This window comes from Erpetoichthys calabaricus, chromosome 1, assembly GCF_900747795.2.
Source record: "Erpetoichthys calabaricus chromosome 1, fErpCal1.3, whole genome shotgun sequence".
Taxonomy (NCBI): Eukaryota; Metazoa; Chordata; class Cladistia; order Polypteriformes; family Polypteridae; genus Erpetoichthys; species Erpetoichthys calabaricus.
The window spans coordinates 143,097,663-143,124,926 of NC_041394.2; the positions used below are offsets into that span (position 1 = coordinate 143,097,663).

At 38.4% G+C, this 27,264-nt stretch overlaps 1 protein-coding gene across 1 annotated transcript; it reads right to left on the reverse strand.

The window, feature by feature from the left end:
* Window positions 1-348: 348 nt before the first annotated feature.
* Window positions 349-26,757, reverse strand: LOC114655509 (uncharacterized). Its single transcript, XM_028806567.2, has 5 exons — window positions 26,681-26,757; window positions 21,241-21,291; window positions 16,413-16,844; window positions 5,899-6,336; window positions 349-5,031 (listed from the first exon to the last, which is right to left on the reverse strand). The coding sequence occupies exons 2-5, from the start codon at window positions 21,257-21,259 to the stop codon at window positions 4,586-4,588; spliced, it is 1,335 nt and encodes a 444-aa protein (XP_028662400.1). The 5' UTR covers window positions 21,260-21,291; window positions 26,681-26,757; the 3' UTR covers window positions 349-4,585.
* Between the last annotated feature and the right edge of the window lie 507 nt (window positions 26,758-27,264).

The window sequence follows — 27,264 nt, forward strand, 5'->3', positions numbered from 1 at the left end:
ATCTCTGACCATTCCTGCTGAAGTGGAAGTAGTTGTTAACGTAGCAGAGATGGTGTCGTGGGAGACTGGTCATTGGAAGAAGGTGGACGTGTGAGGGAAGATCTATCAAAATATCAGTTCAGAGCATTAGCTTTGTCCACCTTTCCTTCTAGCACCTGGGCCCTGGATTGCTCAAGTCCAGTAATTATTGCCAGTCCATGTAAATTCTGTATCAGGCATTTAGCACCCACTCTTGAAATTGATAATGCTAATAAAGGATTTTAATTAATCAGAACTAATTAGCATCCTCACTCAGACAATAGAACTCCATTTCACAACACTCAGTCAAAAATCCAGAAACTTTAACAATGAAGATTTTAGGCTTTTATTAATGTTCAGTATATACTGCATTTCTGGTTACATCTCCTATTTCACAAATAATTTCAGCTGACATTAAATAGTAAACATAGTTATACTAAATTATATCATGTTGTTATATTATTTTTATGGTAATATATAATTTGTACAATATTCATTGCGCAATAATATCATATACTATTAACATATTGTATATGTTATTAAATGATGTTAAATATTAAATTAAAACACCTTTGCATATCCCAAATGTTGTAAGTTGACTAAGATAAAGGCATCAGCCAGATATTAAGTAATAAATAAAACTAACAAAGTCATGCATTAATCCATTTCCACAGTGACACTGACAGTAGACTCGATGAGGCACCAATTACAGCAGAGGTCATTAAACAGATTTCACCCAGAGCCAAATTCTTTCAGAGCAAATAGTCTTTGAGGAAGGCTGAGTTGGGTCAGTCACCACAGTCCAGTATTTATAACTTCTAATGCAAAGTAAACATGCTAAACATGTAAACATAATGTGGCGGATGGCTGGGTAAGGGCCTCAGCTGGGACACCTTCGTAATGGAAAGACCAGGGTAGAGAGTGTGCACAGGTTATTATCTTCCTCTGATCGCTAGATGGCAAACCCCCTGATTTGCAGCAGTGCCTCGGATTCCCACAGAGCACACTGGGAGTTGGAGTTTGCAGTCTTGGCCCTGTTGGGTTCCGTGAGTGCTGCCAGGGGTTGCTGTGGGTACTGAAGAGCCCTATTTTGTTTGGCTTCCGCCTCACCTGGAAGTGCTTCCAAACCATGCTAACAAACCACCGGAAGTACTCCCGGGTGAAAAATAAAAGAAGCCCGTTGCCTTCATTTAGGGAGTGAGAGTTGGGAGGTGGAAGACAATGCTTGCTGTGAGGAGTGGAGTATGCAGAGACAAGAAAAACAGAGAGGGGAAGAGACAAAGAGTTGCTGTACCGTGCTTGTGCTACACTGGTGGGAAACACTTACAGAGGAAGTGTTTCCCACAAATAAAAACTCTTTGGTGGTTTCATACCGATGTCTGAACCTATCTGTGTTACGTTTAGGGAGCTGGAGCACCCCCCACTGGCCACAATGTATACATATACTGTAATATCCACAACTGTTGTGAAATGAAGCTGAATTCTCTTACTAAACATACAATACAGACTCAAAATGAAAATAAAATCACCAGCAAGTACTGATGCAGGAACTCTGAGAATCTGCTAAAAATAGTTTAAAACAACAAAAGCTGGAGTTTTTCATTCTTTCCTGCAGAACTGACATATGGACCAGTGTCAGTGTGAATTGGAATGATAAGGTCTTATACTACACTGAATTAATGCAGTGCAAGTGAAATAAGTGAAGGTATTCAAAAATCTGTTTGTCTAAATCTGCCACAGTTCAGCAGAGAGGATGACACCAACATCTGCTCCCATAGGACACTGGGTGTATCAAATTAACCTAATATGCTTGGGATGTGGGGAGACAACCACGAGAAAACTACACAGTTTGTCATTTTATGGCCCTGGAATAACAGCATTGGTCTTGTCCACGTCCTTGCCATTAAAGTGGTATCAGTGCTACAACTTGTCCAACTAGGCATCACACGCTACTATATATCCGCCTAAATCCAGTTTTTAAAGGAAATTCAAAGAGTATTTGTTATTCACGTAAAAAGACAAACATTAAAATTAAACAACTACTTTATTAAAAATTTAGCTTTAAAAGGAGTGTTTGGTTAATTAAATAAAATAAAATAGTTGTCTAAGTACATATACAGTATATGACCGTATGTTTCAGTAAACCAGGGTTAAAGTGTGTCACACATGCGTGATTGGGGCAGCCAAAAGGACCAATGGTGCGCGAAAACTCACTGGACGGGGATATAAGACAGCGTACTAACGCTTCTCTCCTTTTTTCATCAGAAAGATCAAAGAACAGACGAATCCTGATACGTTAAGTCTCCACTAAAAAACAAGCACAAGCAAGGAAGACCTTCTGCATTCCAGCTGTCCCCACGTGACAACTTCAACCCGGTCGCCCTCTGATGATATCATCTCCATCCCATCCCGTCTACGTCATCTCACCTCTACACCAATTTCCGGTCCATCCGCCATAAAAACCAGTCACCTTTCCAGTATGATTGTCGAATGTATATGCTAATTCTTACACTCTGTTCAAGAAGAAGCAAATATTCTGGTTCACCTACAGTATATGGGGACAGTTCCCCAACCCTTAATCTGTCTATTTGGTCTCTTTTTCACATGTGTTAGACTGTGTGTGATTCAAAGAGCATATAACCTTGATTCATCTGTAATGGCAAAAAGCTGGTCTAAAAGAATATTGCATTCAATTAACCCTTGCGACCAGCAGAGAGACCATACCAAGGCAGCACAAATCGGTTGGGTACCAACCCGGTAGCCACGTTTAAAAAGCAAACTGAAAAGGAAGAAAAAAGACTATACTGTGGCACAACAGAAAATTAGCCCACCAAAGTTATCTCTTTCTCAGATCTCGCACGGGAACATGCAAGAGCCAAGAGTGAACAAGATGCCACCTTTATGGGCTGCCCGGTAAGGTGCCATCCTGACTGAAAGGGGCTGGGCCTACTCTGGGTGTCACGGCCGGGCTTGGTTGACCTCACTGGGCATCTTCTTGGGGCTGTGGGTGAAACAGAAGATACTGTTAGCGACAGTGCCCCCTCTTGTCCTAGAGTGGTATCGCTTATCTCAGTCAAACCAGGACGATGACCCCACCCACCCACTACCCCCATCAGACATCTGTGACACTCTTTAAGGCTATTTTAATAGTCATATCCATACTCATTCTCAGCATGGCTTAATCCAAGTAAGGGTGAACCAATCCGGGCAGGACCATCAGTCCATCAGAGAGCCCAATCATGTGAACACCCAATCAAATTATGTCCAATTTACAATTACCAGTCAACCTAATGTACACATCATTCAGAATATTGAAGGAAAACCCACACAAAAACAAAGAGAAACTGAGTTATTTCAGCAGCACAACACATGGCTAAAGAGTAAGTGGATGGTTAACACCCAGTGTAATTAAAATAACACAATGTACTTATTTTTCATTATTTTTAAAATTGAAAAGGTCAATAACTTGTCACTACTGACATGGAATATTCTAATCATATTAAATGTCTTCAACTTCATCTTTTCCCACTTCTATGTGGTGTCAATATACTGTAGCTGATCAACCTCCATACAGCTCGATCCTCCACCTCCACAATCAAATCATTTTCCTTCCAATCTTCTTTTACTTTATTCTTCCATCTCTGCCTTGGCCTCTCTCATTTTCTCTTCTGCTGTTCCACTCTTCTTAGAAGCTCTCTCTGCAGGCTAACTTCTGAATCCTGATCCTTAAACCTCAAATATTTGGTCTTCTTCATATTTATCTTCAAACCTCTATCTTTTAAAACCCTTATTATATTCTATTAAATCAATCATTATAATCATATTCAACAATTTAAAGATTCTAGATATTGAGACTAAGAACAAATAAATCATCTGTGTCAAAAACATTAACCTAGCTACAAGAAAGAAATTATTTCATGTACAGATCTTATGCATCTCATTTTCACTGGTCATTACAAACCAGATAAATGCCAAGGATCAAACAGCATAATGACCCTAATCATTTTGTACTGTAAAAAAGTAGGTGGTGCCTATTACAGTAATTACAGGCCAGATTATGCAGCTTGTAATATAAAGTAACAAAAATTCTGTTTATCAGTAAAAATAATTAAACTACAAAAAGCTGGTTTTCAGGACATACTGTATTTAACGAGAAGGACTATAATAAACATTGCCGTAAAATACTGAAGATTGTTCATGTACATGAGTTTTTTTTATTCAAAATTATATTTAACACTTTTTTTTATTTTAATGGAAATTTCAAGTTTTGTTTGGTATATATTTTTATACTTTTACTCGTCATCAGAAACTTTTGGTATTGATGCTCATCAAGCACCTTGTTATGGTGTGCTCCCTTAAAGTGATCGAAAGAGCAACTGCTAAAAATGCAAACTATTTGTAGTGATTATAATGGGTTCAGGAATGAATGAGTATTTGATATCTTTTTTCACACTTCCTGTGAAATTAATTAAACAATATAGCTCTAATCTTTCTGAAATGTGTCGAATAATCTAATGAGCATTCAAGTAGTTTTACTTTTTCAGGTATATAAAGAAGCAACAGATTTTTATCGTTCTGCATTTAGATATGTACCTTCATTGACGGTGACCTGGCAGAAGACATCTGGAGTATCTTTTGCTGCTTCAATTATCTGTTGTCCATAACGACAAACTCTGCTTAACATTCTTCCATTCTCAGCTCTGAATAAGAGCTTTTCATTCTCAGAGGAGACACTGAATTCACAAAATACATCTGGTTCAGGTTTAGCGGCTTCAATAAAGTCGATATCACCACTTCGGATTCTGCTGAGGTAAATTCCTCGTTTATCTTGCAGAAAGATTGCACCATTTACTCTTGTAACTTTAAACTTGCACCATTCTTCATTGAAAAGGTTGACTGCCTGAATCTGACCACCAGGTTTGCTGCACCAGAATAAGCCATTGTCTGTTGTAAAAGTGACCCATTTATCTGTGTTGATGTATTCTTCCAAATTAGCAATGGTAGCAAGTGGGGCTGTAATTTAAACATATAATTATATTCAGTATATTTTTTTCTGTACATTATCGTTACAAAATTTTCTTTAATCTGTAACTAAATGAACCTAAGTTGGAAATGACATTCTTTTGAAATATGATTATTTAATTACTGTGATTACCAACTGAAAATTTCCAAGACTCAAGAAATTACAAAATATTATTTGGGGGCAGTGAATACATTAACTAAAAACACTATACCTGGTCTGGCCACTATACCAGCTCAGAGAGTCCAGCTTAAACCATTTATTGAGGTAATTAATCTCATTACTATTACTGTATACAAACCTAAACAAAACATTAAGTAATGCTACCACAAACAGCCTCATTATCTATGATAAGCAAAATTAACCCACTGTTTAAACTTTAGTTGTAAAGTTTCCTTTAAAATATTAAACGTCCAACATTTGTTATTACTTGCTAGTGGGAAGATCAAGAGGCAGGACAACCCTTTAATCATATAACATTTATAGGTAGATTGAAGTTTTATGCATTGTGAACCAGTTTTGTCTGAGGGGTCAGGTCATTGGTATGCTAAATTAAAATTTGATAAACTGTGAGTAACAGCTACACACTGAGGATTATTTATATTACCTGTTAATGTTTACACATTTTGATTTGCAATAACAACAAATCCAGGTTTACCTGTCAAAGTAACTGTGATCACTTGCTACAGAAGAGGGAAACCACCGAACTAGTGAGAGTGTATATTTCTACAGTAAAACCAATTAGAATTATTATCTTAAAAATGTAACTGAAATTAGGCTCAATGTTGTTCTGAAAATAAGTGAAATAATCAAAATGTGCATTGGACATTTTTTTAAATTAGATGTTTTTATTGTTTTACCTTCACTGTTGACTGTTAACTTGCAGAAGATATCTGAAACATCTTTATCCGCTTTTATTGGGTGGCCGCCACAATGGTGAAAGAAGCTCAGCATCCTGTTATTTTCAGCTTTGAAGAGTACCATTCTGCCTTCATACGAGACTTGAAATTCACAGGATGTGTCAGGTTCACGTTTAGTTGCTTGAATTCTTCCAATGCCATCACTTTGATTGAGGCTAAGGTATACACCCCTTTTGTCCTGAAGTAGTATCTTGCCATTGTTGGCCTTTGAAACCTTGAACTTGCACCATTCTTCATCGTAGGTGTCTACAGCCTGGAGTCTGTGAATGCCACCACTATGAGCCTTGCTGCACCATAATGTACCTTCAGTTGTTCTGAAAGATACCCACTGGTCACTGTCAATGTATGTTTCCAGAGAAGTCTGACTGTTTGTAGAGTCTGAAAAAGAAGCAAATGCAGAAATGTATCTCATATATATATCTCTTCTGTTTCGTCCTGCTTCCACTTCAAAACCGGTCCCGCCCACACAGAGCCGACACGGCATTTCTCGATTCCTATTCGTCCTCTTCCATGTCATGCACTATACTGGCCTGCTGAGTGTAATAAATCCAACAAGTATTCGAGGTGCTGCCACAACGGTAAAGTAGCTTTACCACCTTTGCGGGAGCCACCTGTGTCTTTACAACAGCTTCTTACACAGCAAACATCAGAAGCTAAAAATTATCGTGAACACATTCGAGAATACAACTCTTCTCTAGCGTTTGCTTCCATGGCTGCACAGATAACTCAACCTCCTGGCCATGGACCATACTGTTTTAAAATACACGGGCAAATTTATCACCAAATCTCTCCACTATATGCTAACACTTCTACCTCTCCAGGATATGTTTTTGACACAGCGCAAGCTACTGAAGTATGCTTACAAAATAAAGCAAACTCTGTATGCAGCAAAAATGTACTTCTCCAGCTAGATTCCATGCTCAGAACCATCAACCCCTTCGCTAAATCATACAAACACATGCATGAAATCGCTCAGTCCAATCCAACAGCATCTGTACGAATGGTTTTCAAGGAAAACCCTAGGCAGGATTTATGACGATACAATGCCCCAACATGTCACACCGATGTTGCAGCGATTTTCGTCGGAGAAAATGAAGAACAGCCTTCTGAAAGGGACATTTGCATCTATCCCATAGGCAATTCCTATAAACAGATTTCCACACTCAATATGAATTGCGATCCTATGGTTTACCCACTTTTATTCCCTTATGGAGACATTGGCTGGCACAAAGATTTACATGTTCCCGATAAAAGAACCACCAAGCGAATAAGGCTTACTCAATGCCAATTTTACACGTACAGATTAGCAATAAGGAATACATTTAGTATTTTGCACTCCAGCTGCAAACTATTCCAACAGTACGTCGTAGATGTGTATGTTTAAACAGAGGGCGCCCATCTCAACTATCTCAGATTACATCAACAAGATCTGCACGTGAAACAATGCAAAGGACTTTCAGACGCACTGCAAGCAAATGCTGAAAATAATGTACGTGTAGGCAAAATGATTATATTACTGTCCACATTTCCAGGAAGTCCAAGATACATGCAACAAAACTATCAGGATGCCATGGCCATAGAACATAAATATCGGAAAGCCTGATTTATTTATCACTTTCACATGTAATCCTGCTTGGCCGGAAATTCTACATGCACACTGCGTCTTTCAAGAAGTATTTATTTCTTCTTGATTTCTGAATTCCTTTCTCACCGTTTTCCGTTCCTATTCTTACACCGCTGTATGCTACGGCAGGTGTCGGCTAGTAGAAATATTTTAGCAATTTTAGTGATATGTTTAGCAATTTTTAAAGGCAGTGTTGTTCACTAGAACTAGTTATATTACTTGTGAATAAGAATTAGCCTTGTGAGCATGAACATTTCAAACTGGCACCTTTTAAAAAGCTTAATTTCTGCCTTTCACCTGATGATACTTGGATAATATCTGGCGTCTCACATCCCTGAACTGAATTTAACATATTTGAGAATGTTATGTCAGACTGTATTGGTTTACAAATGCTTAATATGCCATCTTATTATGTCACTTTACAAACAATGCTGTATGAGAACTTAACCCTCAGGTGTTCTTAATTTTTCTGGATCCACTCACCATAGTAGACTAAAGGACCACAACAATCTTCAGAGGCTACAAAAAAATTAAATAAAATCTTCTCAATCATTCTTATTATCTTACTATAATCATTCTTATTCTTATTGTCATAATGACCAACTTAGTTTTTACAAAGAATGCTTCATCAATACAGAGAACATATTTACAACACAATTCATGAAATTAACATACAAAGCTAGGGTAAATGTAATAAGTTATAAAACCTACTACAATATATTTGTGAAAGAAAAAGAGAGCTACAATAGATAATTATCAAATAGGAGGTCTTGTATTATATAATACATTGATGGATTCAGGCCTTATCAGTGATACGTCTTGAATAAATCTTGTAAGTTTCGAGGTGTCAATATAAAGAGTTTATGTCCCATTATTCTCCCATATCTGTTCCCCTTATGTCATACATGGCTTACTTGCTTGTTGAAGAATATTTGAAACAATGCACAAAAGCATGATACATTTGAGTCCTTTAATGTTTGATAAGCAATAGTCCCCAATTAGTGAAATGATTAAATTCTCTTTTTCTATTCTCCCTGTTCCACACCTGCAAGTATTTCATATAGTATGAGACCATGTGACAATGGATGATCTATGATACCCACTTAATTACTTTCATGAATTGCTTACCTGTACATTTATTTAAAATGCTATTTTGTTACTTCAAAATATATATTGTGTAACCTTTAACCTCCAGCAAAGGCTTAGTTAGATAAGCAGATTTCTGCGCATCTTATCCCAAACAATATCGTGCGTCACTGCAAACTTCGAGAGAAAGCCAACATTTCCTATTTTACAAATGTCATGTTTGGAAACCTGGAAAGAATTAGCTGTATGCAGATAAAACACTGAACCAAAGTCATATAACAAAGTTAAAATTAATAAAGTAAAATTCATAAAAGATAAATGTTCATGAGCATAATAAAATTCACATATTGCTCAAAACTGTCAAAGATCCCTGACATTATCTTATATTGTATATGCGCTGTTACCTTAATAATGTATATGCAGCTCATTTGTCTTTGGCAGACTTAAATAATATCAGCTATGGTCAACAGAAATTGTTGGATCTGGGGCACTGTTATCATCTTGAAAGGAAGTGGAGGAGAGTTATCCTACTTGCATATAGGGCTGCAACTAATGATTATTTTGGTAGTCGACTAATTGTTCATTTTTGTTTTTTGATTAGTCATGATTATTTCATGCCTGACTATTTTGATGCCTGCGACCTGTGGTTGCACATCCTGTTCTGGGGTCCAGTGCAGGTCTTACCTCATCTGCTCACGTCAGTCCACCTGTGAATGTCACCCTGATGTCTCAGCATTAACACAACTAAAATTAATAATAATTAAATGAAAATAACCAGTGAAACATAGGAATTTGAAAATAATCAGATGTTTTATATTAGTGTGACCATCACAATAAAAAAGAAACACATTAAACAATACAAGCTAAAGTGCACATATTCTTTAAACAAAAAAACGACCACTTAACCAAAAATGGCCACTGGAGTGTCTTAAAGTCCAAAAGTTTAAATAAAGCTTCAATTCAAATAAAATAAAACAACAATGTACAGTTTATATAAGATTCAGTTCATATATTCCTGATTGCAGTGCAGGAATGTGAGCATTTCGACATGCTCTGGTGTGAGGCTGGCTCTCTTCTTTGAGACAATGTTCTTTGAGAAGAGATGCTCAGAAGTAGCAGGAATACACAAGAATGGTTTTGTAGACAGAGAAAGATGTTTTAATCATAACACTTTGAAGGAAAAGTGTTGTAGTTTATCACATCATGTACTATATTATGCCAAAATAAAAAAAAAATGGAGTAAAATATGTAACAAGCTAATTACTGATATACTCCAAAACACAAGTTACCTAACGTTAATTAGAGATGGTTTACTATTAATATGAACTCAAATATTATATGAAAAAAGAAGAAAAAAAAAATAGGATGGCTCAGCTACTCCTACCCACTCGTTTACTATAGCTCCAAACACGTTAGCAAACATAACTGAAATTATAATCACTTAACCCTTAAACCACCATTTTCCACCACAATTTGCCGAGTATATTCGGAAAAGTACATTAGTTGAACGCCGCAACTGGCTAGTCAGTTTCCAGTGCAATTTGGGAGCACGGCGAAGCCGAGTATATGCGGCGACATACATTCAGCGGCGTACATTCATTGAACTCTGCAACCGGCTAAAGTTGTGTCTTAGTGCAATTTGCCAGCACGCAGGGGGCGAGTATATTCGGTGATGTACATTCACTGAATGCCACACCCGGCTATAGTCACTTTACCAAGGAATTTGCCAGCACGCCGGAGCTGATCAGTCAGTGCCGTATATTTGTTGAGCAGCCAGCTCACGACCACTGGCGCCTTGCAGCATCACTGTCCCCGGAATTCAGCCACTGCACTAGACTGGCACAAGCGTCAGCGCTTACCTCTGTGTGCCTACGTGCAGCCAGTTCAAGCGCAATTGGCTCGGTGATTTACTGAATTTCATTAATGGCTTCAGTTGCACCTTGAACATATAATAGATTATTGCAGTAGTTTTTTTTTTTTTATAGTTTTTACAGTTCATTTGCAGTGTGTAAAATGATCAGTGTTGCAGTAATTGAGATGCCCTTTACATGAAAAAAATAAGTGTTCCATTAAAACTTCACATTTTCTTTGTGAATTGTGACGTTTACTTAAAAAGTGCAGCTAAAAAGTATTTGCCGTCCAGGGGTGCATTAACCCCCAAGTATGTGCCGGTTTAAGGGTTAACTATCATTGTCGAAACCTTGATATACACATTATTGTACAAACATCAACGTTAACACGTGACACTAACTTTACTAGCTAAAACTTACCTCTCAAGAGACGGCAGCATCACAGCTATAGGATGCTTGTGCTTCTGATGCTCATGCATCGCGGTGGTGCTGCCATGAAAAGAAAGCTCCGCTTTGCATAATCTGCATTCAACTTTTTTTTCTTTTTCGGTGAAGTTCTCCCACACTTTAGAAAGTTTCTGTCTCAATTTTTTTTCCCATCTCCTTCCCCTGCCCCCAGACGTTCATGTAATGCATTGCAGTTACAAAAACTAATGTGGTTCTTTGTGACTGAAGCCTCAATTGAAGGTTCTGTTTATGACACGTCGACAATAAAAAAATCCACATCAATGTTGTCGATTAGGTCGACTAATCGTTGCAGCCCTACTTGCATAAATAAGACACTTCAACTATGTGTCCCCGGGTTGGGAAGTATGAAATTTGGGAGAACGTGGAGCCTATGGACGTAAGTTATCATGGACATCCTTTCAATTACATAACCCTTCCCTTAAAGCTATATAGACAGAAAGGAATCAGTCTCCACTTAGCATCAGCTTGAACATCCAGCTGATTACAATACTAATAACTCCACAGGGACTGGTAAAACTGAGATTGTAGTGAAGGATGTGAAAAGGTGCCTTTACATCAAGGCTGTTAAATTAAGTACTTTTATTGTATATTTAATTTATGTTGTATGATGGTTTTTTAAGACTATGTTTTACTTTTTATCTTTTTTATGTATGGTATACTTTTCCTTTTAAATTATATATATACAGAAATTAGTAGCCTTACATCTGCATCCTCATTTTAAACATTACAATCGAACTGAAATGTTTCAGTATAGCTTTTGCACGTCACAGTAAAGAAATAGTCATAACTCTTGTTTGTACATGACCTATTACAGGAAATGCAAAACATTTGAGGTTTTTAGATTTAAGTACTGATTGTTACAATAACTCTCACATAAGTCTGCTATACAAACTTGTCAATTATTTCAAAAAATATAGAATTTTAATGAGGGCACTCCATTCTTATATTCTTAAGTTTTATATGGTGTCCTTCACAGAACACAACTGTTTTCTCTCCACAATTCAAAATTAGTGAGATACAGATACAGAGAATATGTTATCTTAAATTATATGTAGATAACACTAAGTTGCATGTATTAATCAAACCTAATGACATTTCCCAAAATAAGTCTAATTAATTGCTCCAAAATGTTAAAACCCCGGATGACGAAAAACTACTTGCCTTTTAACATAGAATAACAAAATTAGTTTATGGAAAAAAATCATTGACAGCAACACTAAGCACAGCAATGCACGCTCTCTCTGTAAGGGCCAGAGTATTACTTTTGGATGATTAAAATGAAAATGTATCATTTTTGACATTAATCTATGATGCAGCAAACACACACACATAGCTGTGTTACTCAAAACCTCTTTTTTACCAGCAATGAAATTCAGGAAAACTAAAGTATTGAAAGTACTCCTCCCTTCAGGACCATTGTCACTCATGCCAATAGCTTACTTGCATGCCAAGTAGCTGAGAGAGCGACAGAGAAAAGAATCAGGGATCAACTAAAAGTTAGCAAATTGCAATTTAGTTTCATACCTGATTTTTGATGTCAGGAAATAGCATCTGGCAACTATAAAGAAGATAAAGGCATTCTGAGGTCTGTCACGATAATGACTAAAGTGATGAGATCGTGTGAATGACTGCCATAAGAGCTGTTGTATGCTGGTAATCTCGTATGGATGGGAAAAGTCAAGCAACATTGAAGGGGATGAAACAATAACAGAAAGTGCTCTGTTGTAAGTTGCTTTGGATAGAAGTGTCTGCCAAGCAAATAAATATAAATGTAAGCTAGTATAAAAGCAACAGGTCTTAAGGTACATGCAGAAAAAACTAAGGTGATGGTTGGAGGCAAAGAATAAAAGGGGGTATGGAAGAGTTTGATGGCTGAATGATGTGTAGTAAAGGTATTCGGAGAAACTCTAATGCCTGTTTTGTTGGAAGTCAGTCAGTCAGTCAGTCGTGGAGTAAAATATATAGTGGTGTGAAGAGTGATCTGCAGGCAGCAAGTGTGACCTTTTTTTTTTGTACAAAGGCAATAAATGCGGTATAATAATGCTGACATGTACAGGACTTATCCTGAATAGGGTGTGCATGTTGAGTGACAATGGTGGTGCAGGCACAGGAATGACAGAGAGGGTGAGAGGTGCGAGGAAGAAATTTCTGCAGCTGTCCCTCATTCTTTTAAAAGAGTCTTACTGGCATTGAAAAGTAAACTTTATTAAAAATGTGTGATGAGAATGATCAGATGAATCAAGAATCATAGAGTGACAGTAAGACAAACGTTAAGTTAAAAGAAAGACTTGTTTTGAATGGTGAATGGGATAGGTAGTGTGCTAAGGAGAAACAAGTTAAGGTGGATTAGAACAAAAGGCAGAAAGTGATAGCAGAAGAGATGCACCAAAATGAAGGAAGAAGGGGATGAGATCAAAGAAAGGATGTGGTCAGAGGTGAGTATCGGATGATATAAAAAGAATGGGTCTCACACCAAACGATTTCCATGACCATAGACAGTGAAGGAAAAAGATTTGAGGCAGAACCAGCTAACCTAGGTAACCCCATAAAATGACTGTTAAACCAACGATGATGATGGTCAGACTTCTCAAGTAGGTTACTAGAATCTATCATTGGCAAAAGCATGTTATTAATCTCAATTTCACTGGCATTTTCAGTGAAATGAGCAGAATAAAGACTTTGCAGTTTCGGAAATCATACTTTATCTAAAGATTACATTTTCACTAGTGTAACAAAATTCAATTTCAATTCAAAATTCAATTTTGCAAACTGACAGCTTCAGCAAAAAGTGACAGCTATTATAACTTTCATTAATCAATGCTGTTCACATATAGTAAGTACCTTTACTTCTGGAATTTTTGTATTTTTATTTTAACCATTAATTTTATTGTTATTATGGCAATACCATTTCCCGTTTGGCTGACAGCACTTTGGTGACTATCTTTGCATGGCTATGGCCATATTGTTTACAGGATTTTTGCTTATCTATACCCTACATTAAAAAGTGTGGTGTTGATGCTGACAATCTCAACAGTTTTCAGCCCTTCTCTCACTTACCTTTTCTCTCTAAAGTTCTTGAGCATGTTGTAGCCTCCTAACTCACCATTTACTTAACTTGTAGTAAGCTGATGGAACCCTTTCAGTCTGGTTTCAGAGCACAGCACAGCTATGAAACTGCTCTGCTTCGAGTAACTATTTGCTTAAGGCAACAGACTAGGGGCAAACCAGCATTTTAATTCAATTAGACCTTAATGTGGAATTTGATTCTCTCAAATATAATATTCTACTGTTCAGACTGGAGGACATTTAGGGTATCTCTCTCACTACCCTACAGTGGTTTAAGTCCTATCTAAATGATAGACAAGAATTTGTTAGTTTTGGCAACATCATATCCAGGTCAGCGCCAGATACACAAAGAGTCCCTCAAGGCAGTGTCCTTGGCCTTTAACTCTTCTGTATCTAAATGCTTTCCCTTGACCATATTATTCGTAGCTTTGGACTGGTTTATCATTTATATGTGGATGACACTAGATTTATTTTAGTGTTCAAAGTTAAAGTTCAGAGTTTGTTCAGCTCACAACCTGCCTCAGTGAATGTAATGTAACTCTTTAAAATTAAACTGTAACAATACTGAAATCATGCTAATTGGCACTAAAGTTCAGTTTAAGAAGAGGGTCTCCTTCTCAATCACCCTTGGTGATGATGTCATCAAGCCTTCTTCTTCTGCTAAGAATCTTAGTGTAATGTATGCTTCCTTATTTTCTTATGTTACCGACAACCATCACACTAAAAACTTTCTTACATCCATCTTCGTAACAAATCCCGTGTTAGTTCATTCCTCTCCTTTTCCAATTGTGAGAAAGTTGTTCATGCTCTTATTACATCCCGCATCAACTACTGTACCTCCCGACTGGCAGGTGCCACTTCTAATCTGTTATTACAGCTCCAGTTGGTTCAGAGCTCAGGTCTAAGAGTCCTTATGCAGATCCACAACAGTGAGCACATAGCACCCATCCTGCTCCAAATTAACTGGCTCACTGTGTCTTACAGGAGTATAAATTTCTATCAATAACCTAAAAAGCTTTACATGGCCTTGCACCAGGCTACATCCATAACCTCCTCCATCATTAAGCTCCTGTCTGTCCGCTAAGATCCACTGATTCTGGAAATCTCACTGTGTCCTAAACCAACCCGTATTCTACAGATGACAAAGCCTTCAGCTTCCAGATCTTGGAATAACCTCCCTTATTAATAAGATCAGCCGACTCAATATATTCTTTTTAAAATGGCTTCAGTCATTTGTTTAGGAAGGGATATTGTAAGTTGATGTTTATATCTTTCATATGATCACCACCAACTGTTTCAGCATAGTCTATTGATACACATTTAACCAATTTGCTTTGTAACCGATCAACATTTTTGGCGTTAATTTGTTTGACTTCATCGTTTCTCGGTGCTAGGATTGCCTGTGTACTTATTTTTATTGTTGATAACCCTTCATGATGAAATTCTTCAGTAAGATTTGGACATAATATGTCTTCTTTAATTGCGAACTTAAAGTCAGGAAAACGTTAAAATGTATAAGAGCTGTGAGAGCAAGAACTGTGTCTGTCAAAAGCATTCACATAAATGAGAGGTGAGAGTACCGTGTGCGTAGTTGAATATGGTTCAGAGGAGGGTGTGACTTGAAAAAATCTCATGGTCAAAGTCTCATCTCGCGGGACTTGAAAAAATCTCTTGAAAAAAGTCTCATCCCAGGATTTTTTTATGTAACAGAGAGATTTGTATTTTTATATGTTATTGTTTTTTTTGTCACTTATTTGATTTCAATGGTTTGTGTAACCTGTATTTATTGTTATTTAGCATTTTTTGCAGATATTATTTGTATCCAATATGTATATGCCCTGTTGTTCTTTCTGAATTTCTGTGAAGTGCTTTGAGCATGGGAAAGGCACTATATAAATAAAATGTATTATTATTTTTAGATTGGTACGCCTGTTTTGCAGACTACTGTGTCTTCTTATTCTGCCTATAAAAGATTAAGTGCCTTGCCCATCCAAGTGTTTTATGAAAGGCAAACTACTGTGGGTTAGATGCAAATAGTCAAGATAGAATTAAGACTTTGCTATGAGTCTTCAGACAATAACTTTTTTTTGGAGAAAATGGTTCTGAAGCTTCGTATTTTTTAATTTATTTAAACAAGGATTCTATTTTGCCCTTGAAGCTCCTTCCATGTGCTTGTCAATATTTCAGTTGCTCACAATCATTTCTGAGATCCTGTTTTCTCTCAGCTGACTATAACAGTAACAAACTATACTTTTGCATGCAAAAACAGTAAACTATTATTTAAAAATTACATGCAAGAAGTTTTATTAATACATTCTCAAAAATCCTTAGCTTGTGCATACTTTTAAAAAGTACTGTACCTCCAGTGCTTACAGCAAACCTGCAGCAGACATTAGGTTGCTCATAAGCTGTTTCGATATGGTGCTCTGTATAATTGAAATATCTGCTGATAAGCTTTCCATTGTCGGCTCTGAAGATCACTTTCTCATCCTCACAGGATACTTGAAATTCACATAATGCATCTGGTTCAGATTTTGCAGCCTCAATAAAATTTTCATTGACTCGGTGGACTCTGCTGAGGTATACTCCTCGCCAATCCTGTAGCAGTATCTTGCCATTCTTCCCTCTCAATACCTTGAACTTACAAGATTCTTCATTAAAACTTCTGACACCTTGAATGCTGTTGAATTCTCCCCCAACATCAAGACTACACCAGAATAAGCCATTGTCTGTTCTGAAAGTTACCCTTTTTTCTGTATCAATGAAGCTTTCCAAAGGGCCGAGATTATACACTAGAAGAAAAAAATATATTTATTTCATTTAAATAAAGTATAGAGCATTTGATAAATCAGTCTTTTTTAGACCACCTCCAGTACAAGGCCCTGTTTTTGTTTCTAGTACAAACACAAACTGTATATAAGGAGAACATTTTACATTACCAAAGATTAATTAAATTCACAATAAAAACATCTGGAAATCATGTTTTTGCTTAAGCATTTTCATAAAGGCTATACTGCAGAAAACACTAACTAGTACAAGTCAACAACCATTTTCTGTGACACTGGTTGTTACTGACCTCTGTGTTCTGAGCACCACTCAGAAAACATTATAATTTAAATAGATGGAACTGTGTATACAGTGGCGCTGCTGCCTTGCAGGGCAGGGTTCATGTCTTAGATCCTTCCTGCATGGTTAACACGTTAGGTGGATTGGCTAAACTGGCCTTAGAGTGTGTGTGTGGTTTGTGTTGACCCTGTGATGGACTATTGCCCTGTCCAGGGATTGTTCCTGCCTTGCCCCCTATGCTTGCTATGATAGACTCCAGCTTTTCTGCAACCCTGATCAGGATAAAATGGGTTTAGAAGGTGGTTGTAACTGGGTATTAAAAAAGCACACAAAAATGTGTCAAAATCTACACCAAAGGAGCACTTTATAAGATATAGCTAATTCTCTCCAAGAACAGCCTGACTTCATTAGGCTATAGATTTAACAAGGTGTCAAAAGCACAGCATATGATTGTTGGTCTGACTTCAGTTATTACACATTATTTGGTAGTAAATCTCTTGCACATTCATCTGGTCATTCCATCTAATCCTGGAGATGCCCAAATGGACTGAAATGTAATTAACTGGAGAGACAAAAGTATTATATAGAATTCATCTTTATATCCCTTAGGAAGTTTCAGTTTTCTATCTTTGTACAATACAGAATCAAACTGTATAAAAGGTATAGTTTCAGAAAAGTGCACTGCTGCAAAAAAGGGATTTTACCTGATTTAGAAATAATGTTTAATTACCCATTGATATTCAAAAATAGATCTCCATATGTTAACAGATCCATTGTCATGGTCACCATTATATTACAGCTATCAGTCTGCATTTTTGGCACTTGACAAGATGGAGTCTTTGACTCACAGGATTTTTGCCATATCCTGGTCCTTGCTTTAGCATGAACTAGTATTCATTAGCCTAAGCCAGGTAGTGTTTTGTTGTGTTGTATGTTTTTTTTCATTAGCACACTGTAAACACATCTTCTTGTACTCTACTAATAGAAAAAAGGGAAATCGGTTGGGTGAATGTACACTAGCTATAATCAAATTCTTTTCATTCAAGAAAATCTTGTGCTTTTTTCCATCAGTATATTATAATGCTTGTCCAAGTGAGACAATCATTTCATAAAGCAAAAATACATAATTTGTGCCCTATGTGTTTATTTTCAAATCTAGGAATCATATAATTAAAAAAGTAGCAGGTATAACCAGGAATGTACTGTTTTTGCAAATTTCTAAATAAGGTTTTACTAAACTGTAGGACATTTTTTCAGCCTATTTTGAACAGAAGGAAGAAATCAACAATTCTAACAAATAAAAAGTGTTCCCCACAGAAAAATTCCATCCAGACTTTAGAAAGTCAGAAATAATAACCTATTTTTGATTATAAATTGTAATCATTGCTGCAAGATAGGATCCATCTCCATGTGACTTTGTAATGGAAAAAACAGGTTCAGAAAATGTAAGATATTATTTCATTAACCAAAATACAAAATTATATAAAGTAAAAATGTAAACTCCATTCGCAGCATGATTCACAAGAATTTATTTTAATAAATTATCTCCAAAACAAATAAAAAAATCTGCACATTAAATAAAAATGGAAGAAAGGCATTTGAAAATCACACAAGAACACAAAAAGTCTTCTCATTCATAGACATTTCTTTCACTGATCTGCACAATATGCTTAAAAGATGTAGGAACAGTTATGCACATTTTCAAATGTTAAGAATAAAACCAGGAAGACCTGATTGCATAGGTCATGGGCTTCTATAACTGCATCTCCTATGTCTGAGCTACAAAAGTGTAATCTTCAACCAGCTAAAAGCATGGCAATTAAATGAAAAATGTAGTATGATGGATCTCAGCCTCAGTGGCTATTTTGTCAGAATTGGTAGTCTTATGCACTGGTTGGACTTGACAAATAAACATCTACCTTACAACATAAAACATTATATCCATAAAATACACTTTATACAATCCAATGTATGAGTTACAGGGGCCCCACAGCAACATTAGGCATAAGGTAGGTCCAGTTTTGGACAGGGTACCAGTCAAATCATGAAGCCATTGCACACACATAGCCACACTCACACAGGGCCAATCTAGAGTCCCCAATTAGCCTAACGTTTTAATCTTCATGGATGTTGAAGGAAAACCAGATCATCAAGATGAAAAAGCACATGGACATTATGAATGTGCAAACTCCAAAAAGGTAATGACCAGGTGTTGGATTTGAACTGAGAAAGCTTTATGCTTGAGGCAAACCAATTAAGAATTTGTTTTGAAAGTCTAAAAAGTTGTTAAACTAGACTTTTATTTATTTTACTTTTTAAAAATTCAGTGTTGTATAATTTTAGAATCCTATTATCCACTAGAGGGCAGTATAATTGTAATCTACATCTGACAGGTTGGTCTAGTAAAGGAAAAATGGAAAGACTGCTGTGGCCATCAAAAAGTGCTGTGTGAAACTTCTTCTATAACATACATAAAAATGAGATCAAAATGTAAATTTTGCTGAATAAAGCTGGCATTCCATAGGTCAGCTACAATCAAGCACAGTCATTTGAAAGTGAAGCACCACACAGAAGCTCCTTCACATTTATCAGAAGAATATTTAATAGATAACATCATCATTAGACAATGCTGAAACTTTATTGAAGGAGAAGGGTTTGGAAGTTTAAGTAACTGTGGCTGGAACAACTGGCAGGAATATAGTTATAAATCACTGCTATACCTATCCCACCACAGCAGGACTCATTTTAAACCAGCTGTGCTCTCACCTTCACCCAGACCACATTAATATGTTAATTCTTCTACATAGAAATATGGGGTTATAGGCTAGAATAGGGCTTGTTGTTAAGTCCTTAGCAGTAGCTCATAATTTAAAATTTAGGCCAGTGTAGAAAAACTATTATTAAAATGTTATTAGCATAAATAACAAAGATTCATTCAGTGAGTTCAAGTATTACTGTTAAATATATTACTTTATTGTTTTAAATAGTTTTTCCAATTTGTCAAAAACTAACTAAATAAAATATCACAAATACAAGGCATGAATGGGCCAGTAATAACTTGAAAATTCAAATAACAGTTTTGCCTTACATGCCCATCCCTAATAACTGTGCCACTATGCTGCTCAATATCTATGTTTTTTCAATAAAAAAATTTGTAACAATCTGTCCATTAGTGGAAAATTCCCTCATGGTTCTCTGTTTTAAACGCATACTGATCAGATGAGTGTCCAAATTTATCTGGCTACAGAAATCATCCATCCAACATCAAACAAGCTAAATCCAATTCAAAGTCATTTAGGCCACAGCATGTCTAGAAACATCATATGCAAGCCAGGAATCTGCCTTGCCAATCAATCATAGAACATACTCATACAAGAATACCTACACACCAACCCAAACCAAGCTAGTTTTGAGCTGGTATTTAGCCAACCCTGTATGTTTTGGGAATGTATAACACTAGAAAAATTTAAATGCCCAAAGAAAACATATGTAGACACTGGGAGAATGATCAAACTCGACACAAACATGCCCTGAGAAAAGGTTTTAAACCAAAACTCTTGAGCTGCGAGGCAACAGTGCTAACCATTACACCGTTATGTTGTCCCCAATTTGTCTACTCCATAGTTAGTTTTAATTTTAATATTTAAAAGTATGACCAAGCTAGCTTTAACAAGAATTGTAAGAGGGTGTATATTTTGTCACGGTGGCGCAGTGGGTAGCGCTGCTGCCTCGCAGTTGGGAGATCTGGGGACCTGGGTTCGCTTCCCGGGTCCTCCCTGCGTGGAGTTTGCATGTTCTCCCCGTGTCTGCGTGGGTTTCCTCCGGGCGCTCCGGTTTCCTCCCACAGTCCAAAGACATGCAGGTTAGGTGGATTGGCGATTCTAAATTGGCCCTAGTGTGTGCTTGGTGTGTGGGTGTGTTTGTGTGTGTCCTGCGGTGGGTTGGCACCCTGCCCAGGATTGGTTCCTGCCTTGTGCCCGGTGTTGGCTGGGATTGGCTCCAGCAGACCCCCGTGACCCAGTGTTCGGATTCAGCGGGTTGGAAAATGGATGGATGGATGGATGTATATTTTGTGATAATTTAAACTGATTAGTAAAAAAGTGTTTTCATATTTTTTCTTACCTTCTTTATCCTGCAACATCTCTTCTTTCTGCTATCACTCAAAAATGAAATCTGCAGGAATTAAACATAAGAGAAAAATAAACATGGAGTAGAAACAGGGAAATATTGAGTGACTTGAATAACATATTATGATTCTGACCATTTAGCATTTTATGAAGGACCCACTCAATTATGAACTCTGGCTTTCATTATCATTTTACTATCTGATACAATTTCAACAGCTTTGAAAGGCCATTACCATTACATAAGAAGCACTACTTATAGATACTCCAAAAATATTTCAAATACATTCCTCAAAAATGAAACTGTCACCATTTTATCATAAATTGAACACACAAAACACCATTTACAGCATGTAGGATATACTGTCTTTTGAAGAGAATGTACTGTGATAGAGACCCCAAGTAGGAACCACGACCTGAAAGTAAACTGTGAAAAAATGTGTCTCAGTATGTCGGTAGAAAGCCAATAGGAATGTCAATTAAAAAAAAAAGGATTTAACTATTGTTTCTATATAAAAGTTACCAGCTTTGAGTTCACTCAGTAGCTGACAAGTACAGGCAGATCAACTCTTTAAAGTAATACTGCTTAGAGAAATGCCCTTATAAGTGGGACGACAGTTTATCTGTAACAGTGGTGCATGACTAGTGTTGATCAGTGAATTTCACTAAATCATTATTCGCAGCAAGTTTGTTGTATTCGCCCTTGTTCACAGAAATATTTACTGATAATTCGGCCAATTTAGGAGAACTTTTTTTTCCCAGTGCCCAATAATGCTTTGTGAGGCCACAGCAACAACCCCCAGAGCTGTAACAGCCGGCACTGGATGGGACCACCCCCAGGGTATATAATGCTGATCATTTGCATTACAGACTTTGTGAAACTTAGTGGTAGAGATATGAGAGAGAGAGAGAGAGAGAGAAATTAAAGGTCTTGTTGCTGTTGGGAATTCATTTTTCCTTGGCATTCAGTGCTGTTGTCTGAGTTTTTTTTTAACTTAATTGCTAGTTTGTGGCTAATTGTTGTATTTTGTTCATGGTTATCTTTCCATTCACATCTTTTGTTGTGAAAGGCGTGTGCAAGTGTGTTTGTGGGTGGCTTTCTGTGCAGCACTGTGGGGTTAGAACAAAGCCCTAGTATTTGTCCTCTGGTTGTTTTGTGTATTTGCCTATTTTATATTTTTCCCCCCAAAAAATTATTCAATCCCCATGAAGGCTGGAGGAAGGAGAGCTGGTCGTGGCTGTGGCCATGGACTTGATATGTGACACAGTACCACCAACCCATCCAAATCATCTCAGCCATCTGCGGCTATACCTGTCATTCTTGAGGAGACAGCCAGCAACAGCAGCTATGCAGCCAAAGCAACTCTGTGCTGCCAACGAGCAGTGGCCAAGGCTCCAGATCCTTAACAGGTCCCCCTGAAGAGGAATCCCCTCACTGTTTGATCACACCTTGGGGGATCTCTAGGAAAAAGTCCAAAAGAAGACAAGCACAGACCTGGAAAGTGACGGACAGGAGCTGTTGATTCAGGTGCTAGGCACATTTAGGAAGGAAGACAGAGAGGACTCGGAGCTTCCACCACCTAAAGCGACACAGTGGGGCAGGGGCAATGCATCACCTGCTGAGGACCACACTCTGGCAGCAAGGGAGGAGCAGCTGCATGTTCCTCTTATAGCTGCCTCTGCTGACCTAGGGTCTAAATTGGTGGAAGAGGAGGGGGGTGAAATGCTAGGCACTCACCTGTCTTGGTAGGCAGTACCACTGGCAGGCAGCAGCAGACGACATCCAGATCCATCATGTGCCACGTTTTACCACTACCAAGGTAGCCTGAGTGGTGCCACACACTTTGCCCGTCTGGGCCTATTTTAGCATATTGACATAGGACCAGGCCACAGTGGTCTGCAACCTCTGCCAGCAGAAGGTATGCAGGGGGTAGCCTTGCTCCTACTCCCCTTATCAACCATATGAAGAACCACCACAGGCTGCTGTGGAATTGCCCGGTCCCACTCCCCGGAACACTTTGTATCAGAATTTGCCAGTGGAAGCCAGTCCTCAGCTGCAGAAGATCTGAGGTGGCCAGTGTGTAGCTCTTCCTCTTCCATGCCATCCTCTACCCCTCCTATTAGCACACAGCAATAGTCCACCATCACCCAGGTGCTGGAACATAACAGACCCCTCCCACCCAGCCACCCCCAAATACAGTGTCTAAATGGGCACCTGGCAAAACTGTTGGTGTTGCATCTCCTGCCCTATCAGCTGTTGGACACTGCCACATTCCGCCAGCTGATGAGTTGCGGCATCCCCACCTGGCATATGCCCAGCCACCATTATTTTGCCAGAAAAGCTCTCCATCAGCACATGGCATGGAATGTAGGTCTATCACTTGACCATGCTGTGGGCAGAAGGGCCCACTTTACCACCGACATGTGGACAAACAGACACAGCCAGGGGCGGTACGTATCAATTACTGCCCATTGGGTCACCCTTCTAGGGGTGGGGAGGGTGCTGTTATAGTTGGTTGTGCCACACTAAGGGATCAGGGGGAGAACAGTCCCACTCCTCTTCTCTGCTACTTCCACCCCCTTTACTGCATAGCTGCCTCCAACCCAGAGACAAGCTACACTGTGTCATCCAGCAAATGCCTCCACAGCTATGCTATGGTGCTGCACAACCAGTGCCAAGCTGTGCTGAAGCTGGTGTGTCTAGGTGAGAGGAGCCATACTGGGCCAGCAATCCTGGCTGCCTTCCAGGGTGAGGTCCTGAGGTGCATTACCCCCTGGCAGCTCCAGACAGACAGTGTGGTGTCAGACAATGGCACTAACCTCCTGGTTGCCCTGTGACTTGGCAAATTGACCCACATCACATTTTTTGCTCACATGCTCAACCTTGGGGTTGAGTGAGCTTCTGAACAAGGCATGGAGTAAGGCATTTTCATCACTCCCCTACTAACAGTGTGTTGCTTGCAAAAATGCAGCAGGAGCACCTGTGATGGTGCAAGTCGGCTCCTTGCTCCCACTCTTGTCTGGGAGCTTCTTGATCCTGACACCATTGATAACGTAACCAGATGGTTCTTTTTTTATAGACTGCACCTGCATGGGATTTTGGTGGCTTTTATATTTAAAGAGCAGCTGCCCAAGTATTGCTATTTTTTTCTGCTGGCTTTTCCTGTTGATATTTCCCACCATTAATACAGTAATCCCTCCTCCATCGCGGGGGTTACGTTCCAGAGCCACCCGCGAAATAAGAAAATCCGCGAAGTAGAAACCATATGTTTATATGGTTATTTTTATATTGTCATGCTTGGGTCACAGATTTGCGCAGAAACACAGAAGGTTGTAGAGAGACAGGAACGTTATTCAAACACTGTAAACAAACATTTGTCTCTTTTTCAAAAGTTTAAACTGTGCTCCATGACAAGACAGAGATGACAGTTCAGTCTCACAATTAAAAGAATGCAAACATATCTTCCTCTTCAAAGGAGCAAACAAATCAATAGGGCTGTTTGGCTTTTAAGTATGCGAAGCACCGCGGCACAAAGCTGTTGAAGGTGGCAGCTCACACCCCCTCCGTCAGGAGCAGAGAGAGAGAGAGAGAGAGAGAGAGAGAGAGAGAGAGATAAAAAAAATCAATACGTGCCCTTCATGCTTTTAAGTATGCGAAGCACCGTGCAGCATGTCACTTCACGAAGCAGCTGCACAGAAGGTAGCCAACATGAAGATAATCTTTCAGCATTTTTAGACGAGCGTCCGTATCGTCTAGGTGTGCGAACAGCCCCCCTGCTCAATCCCCCTATGTCAGGATCAGAAAAAGTCAGCGCAAGAGAGAGAGAGAGAGAGAGAGAAAAGTAAGCTGGGTAGCTTCTCAGCCATCTGCCAATAGCGTCCCTTGTATGAAATCAACTGGGCAAACCAACTGAGGAAGCATGTACCAGAAATTAAAAGACCCATTGTCCGCAGAAATCCGCGAACCAGCAAAAAATCCGCGATATATATTTAAATATGCTTACATATAAAATCCGCGATAGAGTGAAGCCGCGAAAGGCGAAGCGCGATATAGCGAGGGATCACTGTATAATAAAATCAAGTAACATCTAGAATCGTTAGATTAGGTTAAAATATGTGCAAATATTAATTTATTTTAATTTGAAAATTCAAATCTTATTTTTCTGGCTTGTTAGTATGGAACTTAACTTGAGCCATACCAGTCTGAAAAGGTAAAGTTATCAAAAGCTTTGATATGATTTTGGCTCGGGGCTTACTGTGGTGATGCAGCAATTGTACAGGGTTGGTTTGGTCAGGGTGGGGAGGAAAGGGCAAAAAACTCTAGCAGTACCCCTGACACCTGTGATGGCGAGTGAGGCATTGGAATTGTGTTTAAGAAAGAAAATGAATGTTTAAAAGCTATGCCTTTTGGTTTTGAATACATAAGTAAATATTTAGTTACATTTTGACCTAACAAACAAACAAATAAATAAATAAATCTTTCCAACATTCATAATGTGGTGCTCTTTTTGTAGGATAAGACTGCCACAGCCTATCCCAGAAGCATAAGTGTCCAAAGCAGCACTTGGGATGTATGAACAAAAGAATTCATATTATTATTTTTTTTTAAATAAAAATCACATTTTTGTCAGAATTTATTCTAAAAACACCTATCAATTGTATGGATATCCTATTCCACACTTGTAATAATTTTTACTGTTTAGTGACCGACTGCTACTAGATGAAGTTCCGGTCTGACTGGCTGAAACGGATTCAATGATATTATTCTGGGATAGACTGGTGGAAGGTTATTTTCTTAGCTATTTCTATTTACTAAAATCAGCAGTAAGGGGAATACATAGCTGGGTACCGTTAACTAAAAGGCAGATTGGTTTGTACTCTTTACCTTACAAATACCACACAAATATAAAATGTTCACTCAATAACTAATCTAGCTCTCTAGTTGTGGTCATGTTTTGTCAAACAATACTGATGTCCTCCACACGTCGCCAAACTCATGGACTCGACTCTACGACCTCACACACCTCAGCCCACCTACCAAGCACTGATACTGTATGAAGTAATCTACCTCTCATTCTTTTCGTCACTCAAGTATCGTAAATGTTATTTAGTTTGTTAAAATGACAAGCAGTGTACCATATGACTTTTTCCGGTTACGGTGAAGACGTCACTGCGTAAATGTGTATCGACAAGGTTATTCCAATATACGCCCATCGTTTATCATGCAATCTCAGCGGACTCTCCCAGGTTTCTATCAGATGTGTTGACAACTTTTTTTCCAGCCGAATGTCAACAGTCCCACAACAAAACGGGGCTGTACCAATCATTTCGCATAGTGCCACGTCAACTTGCGAATTTCTGCTGTTATTACTAAGTCTTACTCTAATTTATAACACGTAGTGAATCAAATTATTATTAAGGCGCCGTGTGTCACTCACCTTGCTGCGCACTGACTGTAGCGGAAAAAAACGAAACTGCGCGAGCAGCAGCCAGGAAAACGCGAATTGCTCGTGTCATCTCCCCTCCCGCCCAATCGACCCCGCCCACGTACTTCTAAGGAAAGGGATTGGACAGGTGCGCGAGGTGGGCTGGGAAGTGCGCGACTAAGGAAACGGATTGGACAGGTGCGCGAGGTGGGCTGGGAAAACGGAGCGAACAGGGAAGGCTTGTCTTAAACCCGTCCATCGTGGTTTCTTTCCGTAGTGTTAATAGTTTTGCATTTTGTGCATGGGAGTTTATGCTTATCAAACAGAATTATAAGTAAGGCAGGACATTAATCTGAATAAGTAATACACTTACTGGCAGAAACGTGCACAGAGAACGGTCACTAGAAGAGTCAGGATTTGTTACTTTATCCTAGCCTAGACTCATCTAGTGAACACTTTTATTTCTGTGGTATTTTTAAATAAATGGGAAAATTGGATGTAACATCAGAGACATTATAATGCAAAACAGCAAAAACATGGATCGGATTGCTGATTGTTAGATTATAATCTAACAATTATATATCAGAAAGCACACC

Excerpts from the sequence above, each read along its gene's own strand:
- LOC114655509 (XM_028806567.2), bottom strand. Across the intron at positions 6,337-16,412 it reads GTTTGCTGTAAGCACTGGAG|ACTCTACAAACAGTCAGACT; the intron begins GTACAGTACTTT and ends CTTCTTTTTCAG. Across the intron at positions 5,032-5,898 it reads GTTAACAGTCAACAGTGAAG|CCCCACTTGCTACCATTGCT; the intron begins GTAAAACAATAA and ends TTTAAATTACAG.